At 38.1% G+C, this 15,382-nt stretch overlaps 1 protein-coding gene across 1 annotated transcript in view; it reads left to right on the top strand.

The window, feature by feature from the left end:
- igsf21a (immunoglobin superfamily, member 21a) overlaps positions 1–15,382 on the top strand; it is a gene marked incomplete in the record, with an annotated part of 185,891 nt that overhangs the window by 151,730 nt on the left and 18,779 nt on the right. Inside the window, 3 exon segments of the mRNA XM_036151534.1 lie at positions 415–895; positions 11,180–11,265; positions 13,715–13,907. Of these exon segments, the coding sequence (XP_036007427.1) occupies positions 415–895; positions 11,180–11,265; positions 13,715–13,907 (760 nt within the window).

Raw genomic sequence — 15,382 nt, 5'->3', positions numbered from 1 at the left:
CAATTAGGCAAAAACAGACTATTGACAAGTTGTGGAAACATGTTATGGATGTCAGAAAAAACTAGGATGCATCAGCGCTCAACTGTTGGGTCTGAAAATAACCAGAATGCTCCGGGCATCTTAGGAAATTTACCCAAGAAGTCTCTGAGAACTTATTTACCCTGAAGCTAAACATATTTTGGCTTTGGTAGTTATGAATAAATCTTTTAGGAAAGTATTTTGGAAATGTGGGAACCATTTTGAATTTTGTATCATGATCTAAATATTTTACCACTTACCACAACAACATATTTCAAGCAAATGTTTAAGGTATGCATTGTTTCTTTTGTGCAGATAGTGTACAAGCCTATTAAAATTGTGTTGTTTTTTCCCTTGCCATCCCTTCAACATCTCCCATTTCAATACTATCATCAGGTGTACTTTAAGCGTGATGGTGAGCTGATTGAAGTAATTTCCTACATTGAGCCATACACCAGCGAGCGAGCAGTCGGCTCAGCAGGATGGAGAGGAGCCAGGCCACTCATCAGCAGGGACCTTGATGAGACCAAACTGCAGCGTTCCCTCTCGCTTCTTGATCCGGAAGGCCGGTCTGCCCGCCTGTACACAGAGAGCCCTCAGCGTGTCCATACTCAGGGCCAGCAGGCCTATGAGCCGAGCCCTGCAACAGAGGTCATTCCAGAGACAGTGGTTAGCCGGGAGTTCCCCCGCTGGGTACACAGCACGGACCCTCTGTACTACTTTAGCCACACTCAGATCCCTCAGAGCGATGGCTCTGTTGTGGTACAGGCTCGACTCACCTGGACCCTCAACCCGCAGCTGGATAATGATGCCCTATTCAGCTGTGAAGTAAAGCATCCAGCATTGTCCATGCCCATGCAGACAGAGGTCACTCTGGGTGAGTTAAATGTTGATATGTTTTGCATGCTGGTTTTATTTTTCTATCGCACACTTGTCTGTCCTGTATTGCTTTTCAAACACCCAAACCCTTTTTTCTGATTTCTCTGTTGCTAATCTCATGCTGTCTTTATGTCACAGTCGGAAGTCGACTGGCCCTCCTTGTGTTACCTTGCGAACGTGCGCAGAACAACACTGATTTTCATTTGACGCTGCTTAATTGTGTTCCAGCTGAGCAGATTGCGAGCTTAGCAGCGAATGCACAACTCCAAGTGAGTGACAGGGCAATTCATGGAGGTGTCTGTTGCTAGATTGAGTTAACCCAGCAGCGTTATTGAAAAAGTCAGCCTGAATTAGAGAAGTTGAATGAGAATTTAGACACGCTGACCATTGTTATATAATTGGAAAGAGCGTTTCAGAGATCCTGCACTTCATCAAACTCCAAGCTTACAGGAGGGAACACGACCTGTAAGCTCCTCAGACATTTGACATGCCACTAAATTTCTCTTGCTTTCACAAGACAGGAATCATGCTTTGACAGAAGTTCAAGTCAAGTTTCACGCATAACTCTCTCTCTCTCTGTCTCTCTCTCTCTCTAGCTATTTGTATGTGTGTGTGTTAGATATATACAGTCTACGTAATGATCTATGAGAGATACATACACCCTGTCCCGTTTTATCTAAACACAAAGATGGCTTCCAGCATATCCAATTAAGACTTCAAAGACTATACTTTGGCATAGTCCTTCTGGAAACGAGCCATGCAATCCGCACACTATATACAGAGACAATATCTTTCACAGGATGCAAGGAATGGTTGCAGCAAGAAAAAAAGTCTGAATGAGGAGACTCTGGCTGCTCTATGTCGCGATGTATTTCATCTCCTCTCACCAGCTTCCATGTAATTAAAAGTTGCTTCTTTTGATGCCACTGAGGAACCATGGTCATCCTGCATAAATCTATGGAAACTCATTATTTTCTTAAATGCTTAACAAAATGATGGAGGTTAAAAATCTCACACCATGTCTTTTTTTTTGTGCTCACAACTATCAATGGGTATGTGTGAAAAGGTTATACAGTATTTATTCTACATTTCCCAAGGGGAACAGTGTGCAGCCTTTTCCAACAAACCAGTACCAGCACCTAATAGCTGCTAGCTTTCTAAGCACCACTTCTTTGCACCACTTCACCACTGATACAAACTCTGGCCCTAGCACTGAAAACCAGCTCTATCCCAGCATCGGTTCGTTGCTGGGACAGTGAGAGCAACTTTTGTCAGGATTTAAGGGCGGGATCATGGGAAACAATAGCCAATCAAAACACTGTGAGCGTCAAATTTCAAACTCCAATAGTTAGTTTCATTTTAGATCAGTCTAATTTAACAACACAACATTTTAACGGACGGACGGACGAAACGGATGGACGGACAGTATCAGAGTAAGACAGGCTGACTGTTATTTGTTGTTTCATAGTTAATTCTAGGAATTACGCTGGTGTGAATAACAGTTCAGCTGATCAGGATTGTTAAGTGTTCACAAGCAATGCTGGTTGTTTAGAAGAGCATCGATAAACATAGGTGTTTGTTTTAGGGTATCCACTGGCAGGGATACTGTAATAAAAAAAAAAACTTATTTTTGTGATTAAATTGTCTCCAGCCACTTCAGTCCTTCACAAAAAACAAAAGGGAGCAAAAGAATAAATTAATTAGACGCTAATAATGATGTAAAGATGTGATACTCACGTGGCTCTCCAGTGGTGAAAAAGCAAACCAGTTATTTTAGTTAGTTAAAACCTAGCTCTAGCCACAACCCTGGTTAGAAAACCGGTACTTATTTCATGAAAAAGACCATTTTTTTCCATTCTTCCTGTGCCTTTGTCCAGTTACTTTGTAAACCTGATCTGGCTGTAATCGTCATTCTGGTTGTGTTTTAAAAATCCACTTGTTCACTATGTTTTCTAATATATAGTCAGGCTTTGTTTTTTTAACTTAAACTAACTGTAGCATATAAGTTGTATCTTAATAGAACTTTGTTCCTGACATACATCAACCACAAATAGCAAATCAGACTGTCACGTGCATGCAGTCCAATGCATTTAAGTAAAATTCCCAGTTCAGCAGACAAACTTGGTTCCCAATGTCAGGGGTCACAGTAGAAGATGGATACTGGTTTTGAGGTAATACAAGGACAACAGTAGCTTATATAACCATCCGTCACTGTTTCATGTAGAATACAATCTCTGGATACATATGTTAGGATGCAAATTGACCATTTAAACAGTAGGCCACACCAGGTGCCACTCTTGTGAGCAGAGAAGGGAATATTCAGTCCGGACAGGATCATGGGTATGCTGTGGATGAAGAGAGAGCTGAGTCAAAGGGTGAAGCTCTCAATTCACTAGTCGATCCATCCTCATCTACGGCCATGAGCTTTAGGTTGTGACCGAGAGAACGAGATTGCGGATATAAGCGGCCAAAATGTGTTTTCTCCATAGGGTGTCTGGGCTCTCCATTAGAGATAGGCTGAGAAGCTCGGTCATCTGGAGGGGACTCAGAGTAGAGCCTCTGTTTCTTCCTAGTCGAGAGGTGCCAGTTGAGGTGGCCCGGGCATCTGGTTAGGATGCCTCCTGGACGCCTCTCTGGTGAGGTGTTCCGGGCACGTCCCACCGGGAGGAGACCCAGAGGAAGACCCAGGACACGCTGGATGCAATTTTGCATTGTATAGCAGTACAACAGTAGCCTCGTGAGACCATCCTGATCTCGCGAGCTTTCAAGGTTTCACTCGCAGATCAGTCTGGCTACCCTCCGTTAAAGAAAATTTGGAGCCGTTCACCAAACGAACGTCCAATCAGCGTTGGCTTTGAGGCGGGTTGAGGTGTGACGCAACGAGAAGCGCGACAGTTCAGTCTAAAGAACATGGCGGCTTCAGCCGATGAAACTAGCGTTAGCGCGGCTATCGAGCAAGTTTTATCGGAATTACAGAGTATTTCTTTGCTGAGCTAACGAGCCTTTACCTGCAGCAGCAAGAGTAGCTTGGCTTGTGGTTGTGTTTTCGTTGTCGCTCTGTTACGAGCGACGACGAATCTGATTGGTTTATTTGGCCCGTCTATCACCAACATAGGCCAATCAGCTAACCAGTATTTTCGCCCCTTCCCAAAATTACTTAAACGGAAGGTTTCCAGATGGATATGCGGAGCAAATCTATCTGGCGGAGTCAGGTAAGTACAACAGTCCATCGTTGAGAAAAATAGAAGAAATAGGATGCATTTATCTCAAATAATGCAGGGACACCCTAAAATTACACTGCAAACTAATTTAATAAAACTTGGTTTGCAGGGTTACTGAACACATCTGAAATTTTCCAATCATCTCATCTTTATCAGTGAAAAGAGATGAGTTTTCAGTTGAAGATATAAAATTAAACAGTCTGCTTAAAAAGCTTTTACAGTACCTACTGTTTGTTTAAAATCTATGTTCTTTAAAAAAAATACGGTCAATATTTAACAAATTGCTATGCTACACTCTTTCTATTAAAAATGACTTTTCCCTGCAAACTAATGGAAACAGATTTATTACATTAACCTGTTTTTTCTTGCTGTTAGCTATAGCAGATTCAGAAACCCTGTAGAAAAATGATTCAGACATACAATGCACAGCTATATTCCCTGGCATGAATGTAGGTCAATTACACTCACCTGAGGCCTCTTCATTTATCTGACATTTGAGTGTAAACTAATTCTATCCCAACACAAAGACACCCCTGCACAAGTACAAGCAGCTCACTGGCACTGCTGCTGTTTTTCTCTGACACTGACTAATTAGAAGCTAAGAAAGGTTCTTTTGAGACAGTTCCTTTGGGGAGCATTATGGGGGATGTTTTGTCCCAAAAGTCAGCAGAATGGTTACCAAATGCGTCTAAAAATGCCTGAATCTAGTGATAAAATAGTTGGGAACAGAAGAAAAGAAAGGAAGTGGACTGTATAAACAAAGCCATATTTAATACATACATTGATAACGGGTTCTAAAAGAAGCAATTTGCCAAAGTCAAAGATGTGCTAAGGTTTTCTTGTGATTGGAAGACATTAGGGTGCTTCAGTTGTGTACCATGTCTGTTTTTGTTCTGATTTGTATTCCTTTGAAAGCCTACTCACTCCCCATAGTCAGAGATTTACTTCTATTGTTGAGCAAGCAGGTTAAATCTACAAAGTATTCATTAGTAAGAAATTAACAGGTTTACAGTGTATTGATATAATGTGTACATTATTTAACGTGTTTGTAGACATATGTCACACTTAAACATTTGGAGAACAAGAAAACAAAATCTTTTTTTCTAAAGAAATCTCCCAAAAGCACATGTAAATAACAAAATACATATCTCTACCTGTTTTAGTAAGTTTTCTAAAGCTGTCCTTTAAAATAATAATAAAAAATAATAATTGTGTTTAGTCAAAACTGAATTCTCAAAACTTTAACAAGTTACTTCAATTTAATTAAATCAAAAAGGATTTACCTTAAAGTTAATTAAAGCTACATAGCACTTGAGCACTGCTTACCAGTTTAAGTGCTATCTTGTTGGCAAAGAGGGTTCTAAAAAGGATCAACAGCAAGAGTGGCAAAAATGGAGACATTTATATTAATAGAAAAAAAATGTTTTTCTTAAATGTTCCTCTTTTTACACTTACAGTTAGGGAGAGTGCTATCTGCCTTGACCAGTTGCCGAGTAAGCAGCTTGGACAAGACACAAATAAAGCATAAAGATATCCAGGGCCTCCTGGATGCTAAAAGTAGCAATCGACAAAGTTGACGTTGAGCAGCACATCATGTACAAATAAGAGCAGAATGAGGTGAAGTAATTTCCTTGCAGCCAAGGCCTATACTTGCATAACTAAAAATGTTTAAATATGTAAACAATTTTAAAATAAAAAATTTAAAGGTTTCTGTTGTCATAGATGTAGAGAGGGTGACTAACTTAAACAGACAGAGTTGATTGTATAGGAGTGAAGCATGATTGCTTAAGTGTCTGCACTCATTCTTTTAGGAATATCTGTACAACAAAACGTTTTGAAACAATTTCATAAATATATGGCTACTATTATTTAATTTGGATTATAACATCCCAAAAAAATAACATAAAATGTAACGGGTAACATTTGCACATATATAGGTAAAAGGAGTATTCTGCATGCCATGCAAGAGGAAGAACTGCATCATTTTGAGGTATGATGAAATCACCTGTTAACTCTAGATGAAATATGTAAATGTGGATTATGACCAATTTCTGCCTTTTTTATATGATAATGATATCATTTATGATTTAAGAAAAAGGAAGAAATAATGAATGTGTAGTTTGAAATTATTTCCAATATATATTTTGAAAAGCCTATGTCATCTTGAGGTCATTCATGTGGTACTAACTTTGGTCTTTGGAAGAGCTGGAAGTGGTATCGCTTGGCATACATTTTCAATCTGAACATCTAGAGAAGAGAAAACACAAAAAGGTGCTTGTTGATTCTAATTAGAGCCCGCTTGAAATTCAAAGCGTTCACCTACCCTCTTTAGACCTGAACCATCTTGAAAGTGAGTTGTTTTTCTTTCTTTCATTTCCAAAGGCAGAAAACTTTTTAATAAAATTTGTTGTGAGGTTGATTTGGATAAAAGACAAACCGGATAATGAATCTGTAAAGTGCCTTGAGATGACATGTTGTGAGTTGCCGCTATATACATAAACTACAATAAATTGAACTGGGAAATGTTTTGAGTATGTCAGCCTTTTGCAACGTTATAAGGATAGCTTTTTTTTACTATGTCCCTTTAATTTATATTTCAGTGCATTTGTTTTTTGTCAGGTGTGTGTAAGCGTGGTCAGGAAATGAATGTGATATCTGCGCAGCGCTCATAAGTAATAACTCTTTCAGAGATTTAATATTGCCTAAGGAGACCGAGTGACAGCCTGACACTTGACCAATGTTGTGTCATGGTCCATGCATATTCATGAATCACTCTGTGCTCTCCATGCAAATGTAACTGGAGCAGGTGGTGGGTTTTGGTAATCTGTAAAAATCTTGCCCATGTTTGTGTGAGATCCGCTTCATTATATTCATGAACATACGTTCATTCATGAACAGAGAATCTTGATAATTAAAAGATGTCATTTGTTTTGGAATTGAAGTGAGTGAAGGTGTTCAGCATCAGCAGACATGTGAATCAATTCAGTTTTCACACTCTGAGCAGTGGTAGGAGATCAGCCACCTTCACACCTCAGTCTAAGCTGTGTATCAGCAGATGTTCGGTGTGTTTGTGTGTGTGTGTGTGTGTGTGTGTGTGTGTGTGTGTGTGTGTGTGTGTGTGTGTGTGTGTGTTTGTGTGTACTTGAACTTGTAGCAAAGCAAAAACATTTTTTGCACATTTTACTAGTAAAGTGTGAACTTTAATGTAAAGTGAGCACCTTTTTCTGGTCGTTCTTTGGGCTAGGGGTTAGGTTTGGGACAGAGGTGTCAATTAGGTTTAGGGTGAGGATTACTGCTAAAGGTTAGGGTCAGGGTTAGGCCAATTAATGGAATGAATGGAAGTCAAGGTATGGTCCTGATTAAGTAAACAAGGATGTGCGTTCTTGTACTTGCAGCTGAGCGAAAACAGTGAGGAATGTGTATATGTTTGTGTGTTTCTTATGTTGTTATATGTTCTTCAACCACAGATTATCCTCACATTCATCGGTTTTACATTGGTTTTGCATTGGATTTCTAAGAAAATCAGAGTTGTTGTGTGTTTCACTGAAATAAGTCAGGGCTTTATTTAATGAATTATCCAACAGTCAGCCTCACTGGCTTCTCATTTTCAACAGATCCAGTCACCCAGCTAACACGACAGGTTCCCCTAAGCCTGTTGTGCAGCTGGGCAGACCTGTTGATGTTCTGCCTTGGCACCACAGCACACCTGATACAGGGAGCACGGTTGCTTTTCTGGGAGGCATGTTAGTTCTTCGACCTCTCATGAAGTGAAAACAGTTCTCTTTTGCAAGGGGAAGAATTTGAGCCTTAGGAGGTGGTGTCATTGGACCGTGGCTCATTTCCCCTGTGATGTCCTCACCCGAGAGAGTCTGTGTCCATCATACTCATGCTGCCGTAATCAAAGGCAGTGACGTAGGACACCAACTGTCACTGCTGGAGCAAATCCCAGAAATTGGCCATCATCTACCGGCCATATGCCTTGCAAGCTCTGTGACTGCATGACACCAGTATTTAAAAATACCTTTCTGATAGTGTGTAGGAGGTGGAAAGATAGGATGCTTCCCACCGCCATGCCAATTTTAGCTTGTGAAATCCCATTAATATTTAAAGGAGAATGAATACTTAGCAGTGGCCGCATGACATATGTGGTTGGCTTGCCATGTTGTTTATTTGGTTTTGTTTTTTTTAATCCAAAAACAACTGGAAATTTACTTTTGTACTAATTGATACATTGATTGTTTAGTTATTTTTGTGTTAATTTAGATATAGGCTACAAACAATATTTGTATATATATATATATATATATATATATATATATATATATATATAATTTTTTATGTTTATATTTTTTTTTCAATAGGTACAAATACAGACAGAAAGACAAAAAGAGAACTTTGACACAGTTGAGTGCTCCAAGTGATAAAGACATTTAGAGATTTTTATATTAACCATTAAGGAATACCCCTAACCAGAACTCAATTGAAAGTTTAAAGATTTATTTAAAGTGTAACTCACCCCAAAATCAACCTTTTTGCAGATAAACTGGGCCTAACGGTGCTACTTTAATGTTACTGTGCATTTTTTTTACAGATTCATGTGAACTTGTCTTAGTGCAGCCCACTTAGGGTTGAATGGTGGCTTTTTCAGTTGATTTTTTATATTGGTTCAAGTATACGCTCTCCTCACCATAGTTCTGCGTTTGGGGGTTAGAAAACCTCCACCGCAGAAGACAGTTCTGTGGCAAAACCACCAGATGTTGCCCTGGTCACTCCATGTTTCAACAGGCCATGGTCCCTCGTCCTGACTGCCACACCAACGAGCACTGTTTAAAACTCCCACCACTCACCCCTGTCTCTTGGAACCACCCACATTGGTGCCATTTTTTCATGTGCCTAGGGTGGGGCCCTGCCTTTACATCGGGATGAGTTACACTTCAAAACTCAGGGTTGTGCCAGGAAACCATCCAATTTAAAGAAAACATTTAGTTTTTATATTTTTGTTTTCAATTTACCAAGGGACATTTATGCAAATTTAATTGGGGGTTTGTGCATATAGTATTTGAACCTGTAAACACAATTTTAAACGTGTAGATAAGAGAAAATCCACCATGGATCCCAGCTTTTTTGGATCAGTTCTCAGACTTCTTATCTGATTTAGTGTTAGACACTGACAAGGTTAATATAGTGGGGGAGTTTAGCATTCATGTTGACACTGAATGTGATAACCTCAATGTAGATTTAAGGTTAATGTAATTCTAGATTCAGTTGGTTTTGCTTAAAATGTGCATAAACTGACACATTCCTGCCTTCATACCTTGGACCTTGTGCTGACATATGGAATTGATTGCGAATAATTAACAGTATTTTGTCACAACCTAGTCCTGTCTGACCATTTTAAATAACATTTGAGTTTAATCTGTCCCCCTTATAATTTGCTCAGTATCACAAAAATACCCAGCAGAGGGCAGCAATGATATTTCTTCCCCTTCACAAATTGACGCCTTTGTTGACCGCGTCACTTCCTAGTTGTGTTTTGCATTAGACAATATAGCCCCCTTGAAAAGGAAGGTGATTATTTGCAGGAAGCTGGCTCCCTGGTTTAATTTAGAGCTGTGTTCTTTGAAGCACAACATTAGGAAATTGGAGAGAAAATGGTGCGCTACACATCTCGAGGAATCCTACCTCATCTGGAAAAACTGTTTAGTTTTTTATAAAAGACACTTTGCATACTTAGAGCAGCATACTTTTTCATCATTAATAGAGCACTATGAAAATAATCCTAGGTTTTTCTTTAGCACAGTTGCCAAACTTACACAGTCATAGCTCTGTTAATACATCTATTCCCTCAGCTCTTAGCAGTAATGACTATGGGATAGACTCAATCAACTAGATTTCCTTAGACAGGAAACTTTTTGACCAATCTGTCCGTTTGATTTGACTGAATTTGAAAGTGCCTTGAGATGACATGTGTTGTCAATTGGTGCTTTATAAATAAAACTGAGTTGAATTGAATAGTAGTAAGAATTATTTTGGTAATATGTGCATTTTTATTCATCCTTCATTTCAGCCTATTACTGAAGACAAAAGAACAATACCATGACATGACATTTTGTGTCTACCTTTCATATAGTACTCCCACATCACCTTACTGCACTGACAACTAAGCATAAACAATGTTTTTTGAACATGTAGAAATAAATCATGCTCGAGTGTACCAGCTCTCATTTGCCATGTGTGCAGCCCATATGCATCACTACTGCACAACCCCCCTCTTTTCCTCACTTTACACCCATGGACCACATGTTTTTCAGTGTACCACAATTCTTGGCAAGGTATGAAACAGTGTAAACACCAGAAGTGTTCTTCAGGTGATTCTGGTTGGATGTTCTTCTTATTGCATGTATACATTGGTACATTGATTTAACATATTTGAACCAGAATGTATGTGAGGTAGTTTATATTTAGGGGAATTGTTAACAAGAATTGTGCAGAGCGTATTTGTAGCCTGATTCCATGTAGTGAGCAATTTATGGGGTCATAAAATGTATCACTATTCTATGACTTAATGCAAATTATGAATACTTATTCTCAAAATTCCATTCATGAGAAATAAACTCCCTGATTATTATTGTTGTTGTTGATTATTGTTGTTATTATTATACTGGAATCTGTTTATTCCTATTTTTGTGTTGCTTTGTTTTAGTTAGGGCACTAAAAAATATCCGTGGACCGCTGTCCGCAACAAGACAAGGGAATTAACTCTCTGAGTGCCCCTTATCTCGCTGCCTCCATACTCTACCCTTTGCACTCCCATTCTTCTCCAGTAATGAGTATCTACCCAATTTAGTTCCCTTTCTCTCCAAAGGGGAATAAATCCAGCATAGTCCTTTGGATGAAAGAACCCGCAGGTCCCTGGCCTCTCGCTCCGTGACCTTAATTGACAGGAAATTGTATTTGTCTCTCTCCCTCTGCGACAAAACAGGTGTCCAGCAGGATTTGTTCTTCATGCTCAGTACAATGACCTTTGTCTCGTTTGTGTCTCCTTTTTATTTCCCTTTCAGCTGCTCCTAAAGGTCCTAAACTCTTCATGACCCCCACTAGGGCAAAGGTTGGCGACACGGTGCGCATCTCTGTGCAAGGATTCCAGGTAGGATTTTATGGGATTTTACAGAATTGTCCAAATTAAGGATAGGCAAGTATTTTGCCATTTAGATTTCAAAATTAGGAGTCAAATCACAGCATACACACATTTTCCATTCTAATGAATATGTATGTTCATAAAATATTCACTTAGACAAAATTGGGTTTCAAATTATAATTTTATCATTTCAGTATTCTTGGCTCTGAAGACAAACATTGTATTTATATCAAACTGTTTGCATCATCTGTGAAGGCAAACAGAATTGCCTTAAATTTTTCCAAGGCCCACAGAAGGTGAGACGTGTAGTAAATGACAAGCAGTCTGATAGGCTTGGGTGAAAAAAGTCTTCTCTTCGGTGTTAATGGTCTAATTTAATTTTTTTTATGTTTCAATACAGCAGTTTGTCCCTTTCAAGTCACACAACAGAGTGTGCCTTGGTTGTGGGGCCTAACTAGATTTATGGTGACAGTAAAATTGTGAATCTGATTTTTGACATCTCAGTAAATCTTCAATTAATGTCTTTTGTGATTGGTCTTTTGTAAAGCTTTATGCAATTAAACTGTACCCAAATAGAAAACTCTTATACAAGAGTAACCAGGACATGTTTAATGTGTTTAAAGCACGGCTGTCAAATTTCTACATTGGGCCACTTTGGCGCCATAAGTCGTTAAAAGGGCCGGTTGCACGTAGATGATACTTTTGATTTCGTAATTTCCTTTTATAGAAATGCACAGTAACATAATAGTAGCACCCTATCTGCAAAAAAAAAGTTCATATTGGAGTGAGCTACACTTTAAACTCTCACCATTCTGCATCACTTTTTCTCTTTTTGGACATTTCTGGGTTGTTTTAGGAGGCACAGTTTTAGTCACTTTATACAATTTAAAAGGATATATGCCTCTACTTGACATGATATGCCTTTTTTGGCTCTGGCAGGCCGGATAAATTGCCTTGACGGGCCGGATTCGGTCCACGGGCCTTTAGTTTGACACGTGCTTTAAAGGATCTCCAAAAAACACAGATGAAAGTCTACATGACATGTTTTGCATGGAGCATGTCCATATTGATAAAAAAAAAAACTGACTTTGTGTCACTATCATACCCTGTTAGAGAGAACTATGTCCCTGGTGTGACTGGCCTGAGGATTGTGATGGTCTGTTTGACAGTAATGCCTCACCAAAATCAGGCAACCAAACCCAGTCAGGTGAAAGAAATAGGACTAATCCTTAAATAGAACACACAAATGACCCACAGCACAAATCTCCTTTGACACTTCCCAGACACTGCTCAGTAATCACAATTCAGTTGCTGTGTTTGATTTACATTCCTCTTTTATGAGAACAAATTAATTTTCCATATTGTTGTTGGTTTAGAGCACTGAGCTATTGGCTGCACAGGTTTATACATGTGTTTGTGTTTGCTCAGTGACCTTGAGATTCTTTTAAAGCATCTCTTTGAGCAGAGTTAAGATTGGTTTTAACAAACAGTCTTGGCTGCAAGACAAATTCAGTCAAGACCTTCAGCAGCCTGGGCATTAACGTATGCAGACTGATCAAAAAGAAAATTTCCCTTATCCTTCACTGGACTTGGGTTTACAAATTTCACAAGCAGATAAGGCTACGTGCAAAGACTGATAAATTTGGCTTCAACCTTTCAGACAGAACAAAGTCTTACCAAATTCAACCCTGGTTGCTCTACTTTGTTTAACTATTATTTGCTCCATTTTGGAAGAAAAAAAACATTTGTTTAATTACAATCAGAAATTCTGTAATCACTGATGTAGGTCAGCAGGCTGTGATAATATTGGCATTAAAAGAAGAATCAGAGCATGGCTATGTGGATTGTCTGGGTTTCCATCCTAGGGATGGATGGATGGCTTTTCATAAGCATTCATAGATAAAATGTATGTGCCGAAGTTTATTTGAAATGTAAACTATATATATATATATATATATATATATATATATATATATATATATATATATATATATATACACATTTTCAACTTTGTGCGAATTTGAACTTTGACTCATGCTAATAAATTATGAACATATTAAGACAGATTTCTTCTAAATACTCATCTAGATGTATACTGCATTGTTGTACCGAATAAAAAGTGATGTTCTAAATAGGTTGATTGTGGAATTGAACATCCCTGCAGTAAGGCTACAGTGAAAACACAAATTACCCCCAACTAACTTTTAAATATGGTCAAAGGTAACACTGAGAAGATCAGCGAAAAGCCTTTGTACAGTTAAGTGTTTATTAATGCATGTTGTTAACTTGTCTTTGCATTAGAGGAAATTGAAGTCTGTATAATTCATGTGTGCTTTGATTTTAATCTCTTGGATGAGACTCACAGTTGTCTATGAGCTGCCTTAAACCTTTATTGTCTTCTTTCTTATCTTTTCCCCTCTGTTTTTTTTTCTCTCAATACTCCAATGGGCATTGTTAGAATGAGGTATTTCCTGAACCACTCTTTACCTGGACGCGGGTTGGAGGCCGCCTACTGGATGGCAGTGCCGAGCGTGAGGGGAAGGAGCTGATACTGGAGAGAGTGCCAGCAGAGCTCAATGGCTCTATGTATCGCTGCACAGCCCAGAATCCTTTGGGTTCCACAGATACGCACACTCGTCTCATAGTTTTTGGTAAGCATGCTTGTGTCTGCAACATGCCCTGCTCTGAAGGATTTGATGCTCCAGCACTTACATTGACATATTTTTTTGATTTTGTTTAACTATTTAAGATAATAAATAACTAATGTTTAATTGTACAGTTGCAGCCCTAATGATCTATCTAGACTTGTACAACCATACAGTTAAATGAAACAAAAATTTATAATTTTGAGATTTAATTTTGTTTATGTACAGTAACTTTAGCAAATACTTAATTCATTTGAAATTCATGTGATTATAAATTATAAATAATTGAAGCAACTAAGTGGGTGATTAATAAGAGATAGTTTTTTTAATTGGCTCAAACATACCAACATGTTTTGGGGAGCACTTAGTGAAAGCAACTATTCTCCAAAGGATTTGCTAACTATGTCACTAATGATATGCTTGGATCTGTTCTTTTCTCAATGCCAAAAACAAGCTTTGTCATCAAAGGCTTGTGATAAAATTCATCGCTGATAGTGATACAAAAACACTTTGTTCAACACCAAGGCTAAGCTTATGTGTTCATTGTAATTAGATGTATTTGAGATACCTGCACTGATATGAGAGTTCTTGCTTCTCGGGTAGTGTTTGGTCTGCAGACCGTTGGAGGACAGGGATTTGCCATTTTGGGCGCTTTGTCAAACAGAATTTCCATTGAATATGTTCCGTTATTGCTTGATGTCACTCCAATGTGACATTTTAATTTTATGTTGAAATTACACTTTTTCTTACAAGTCACTTTATTGGTCACAACCACCTTGAATTGTGTTGATTTAAATCACTGTTGTGTGATATAAAGGCCAGAAATTGAAGTGTTAAGGAAGAGGACTTTTCATATTATTATTTTTAGCAAATTTCCTATTTCATATCTAACAACATAATTGATGAGTATTGATGTTTTCACTTAAAACAATTTAATGTTTTTTACTGATCTCACAACCAGTGACCATTTTGATATGTTTACTTTACGATAAGGCTCCCTTTATAGAAGCTTATAAATGCTTTGTAGATATGCTATTAATTAATCCATAAACACTTTATAAATCATTACTAATTGTTTATTATGCATTAATTAAAGGGGAGAAAGAGACAAAACTGACCTTTTTCCTGCCAAATAGTGAGTCAAATATTCTACTTGGTGTCATGATGGTCAATTTACAATGAGGCTCCCTTTGATAGCAGTGGATAATTATAATACAGTGAGAAAGTAGAGAATTATATGGTATAAAATTATGTTTAAAAATGCTTATTGAGCATGCAGGGTTGTATTTTAGTATTGAATATTTAGTATAGCAAATCTAGATGTAATATAGATTTGGCTCACTATTTAGCAAGAAACTGGTCAGTTTTGTCTCTTCTCATCCTTTATTAATGCATAATAAACAGTTAATAATGATTTATAAAGTGTTTACAGAGTAATTAATAACATATCTACACATCATTTAGCCTTATTATAAAGTGGT

This window comes from Fundulus heteroclitus, chromosome 20, assembly GCF_011125445.2.
Source record: "Fundulus heteroclitus isolate FHET01 chromosome 20, MU-UCD_Fhet_4.1, whole genome shotgun sequence".
Lineage (NCBI taxonomy): Eukaryota > Metazoa > Chordata > Actinopteri > Cyprinodontiformes > Fundulidae > Fundulus > Fundulus heteroclitus.
Note: the sequence above shows the minus strand (reverse complement) of the source record. Positions and strands in the feature narration are given on the sequence as shown.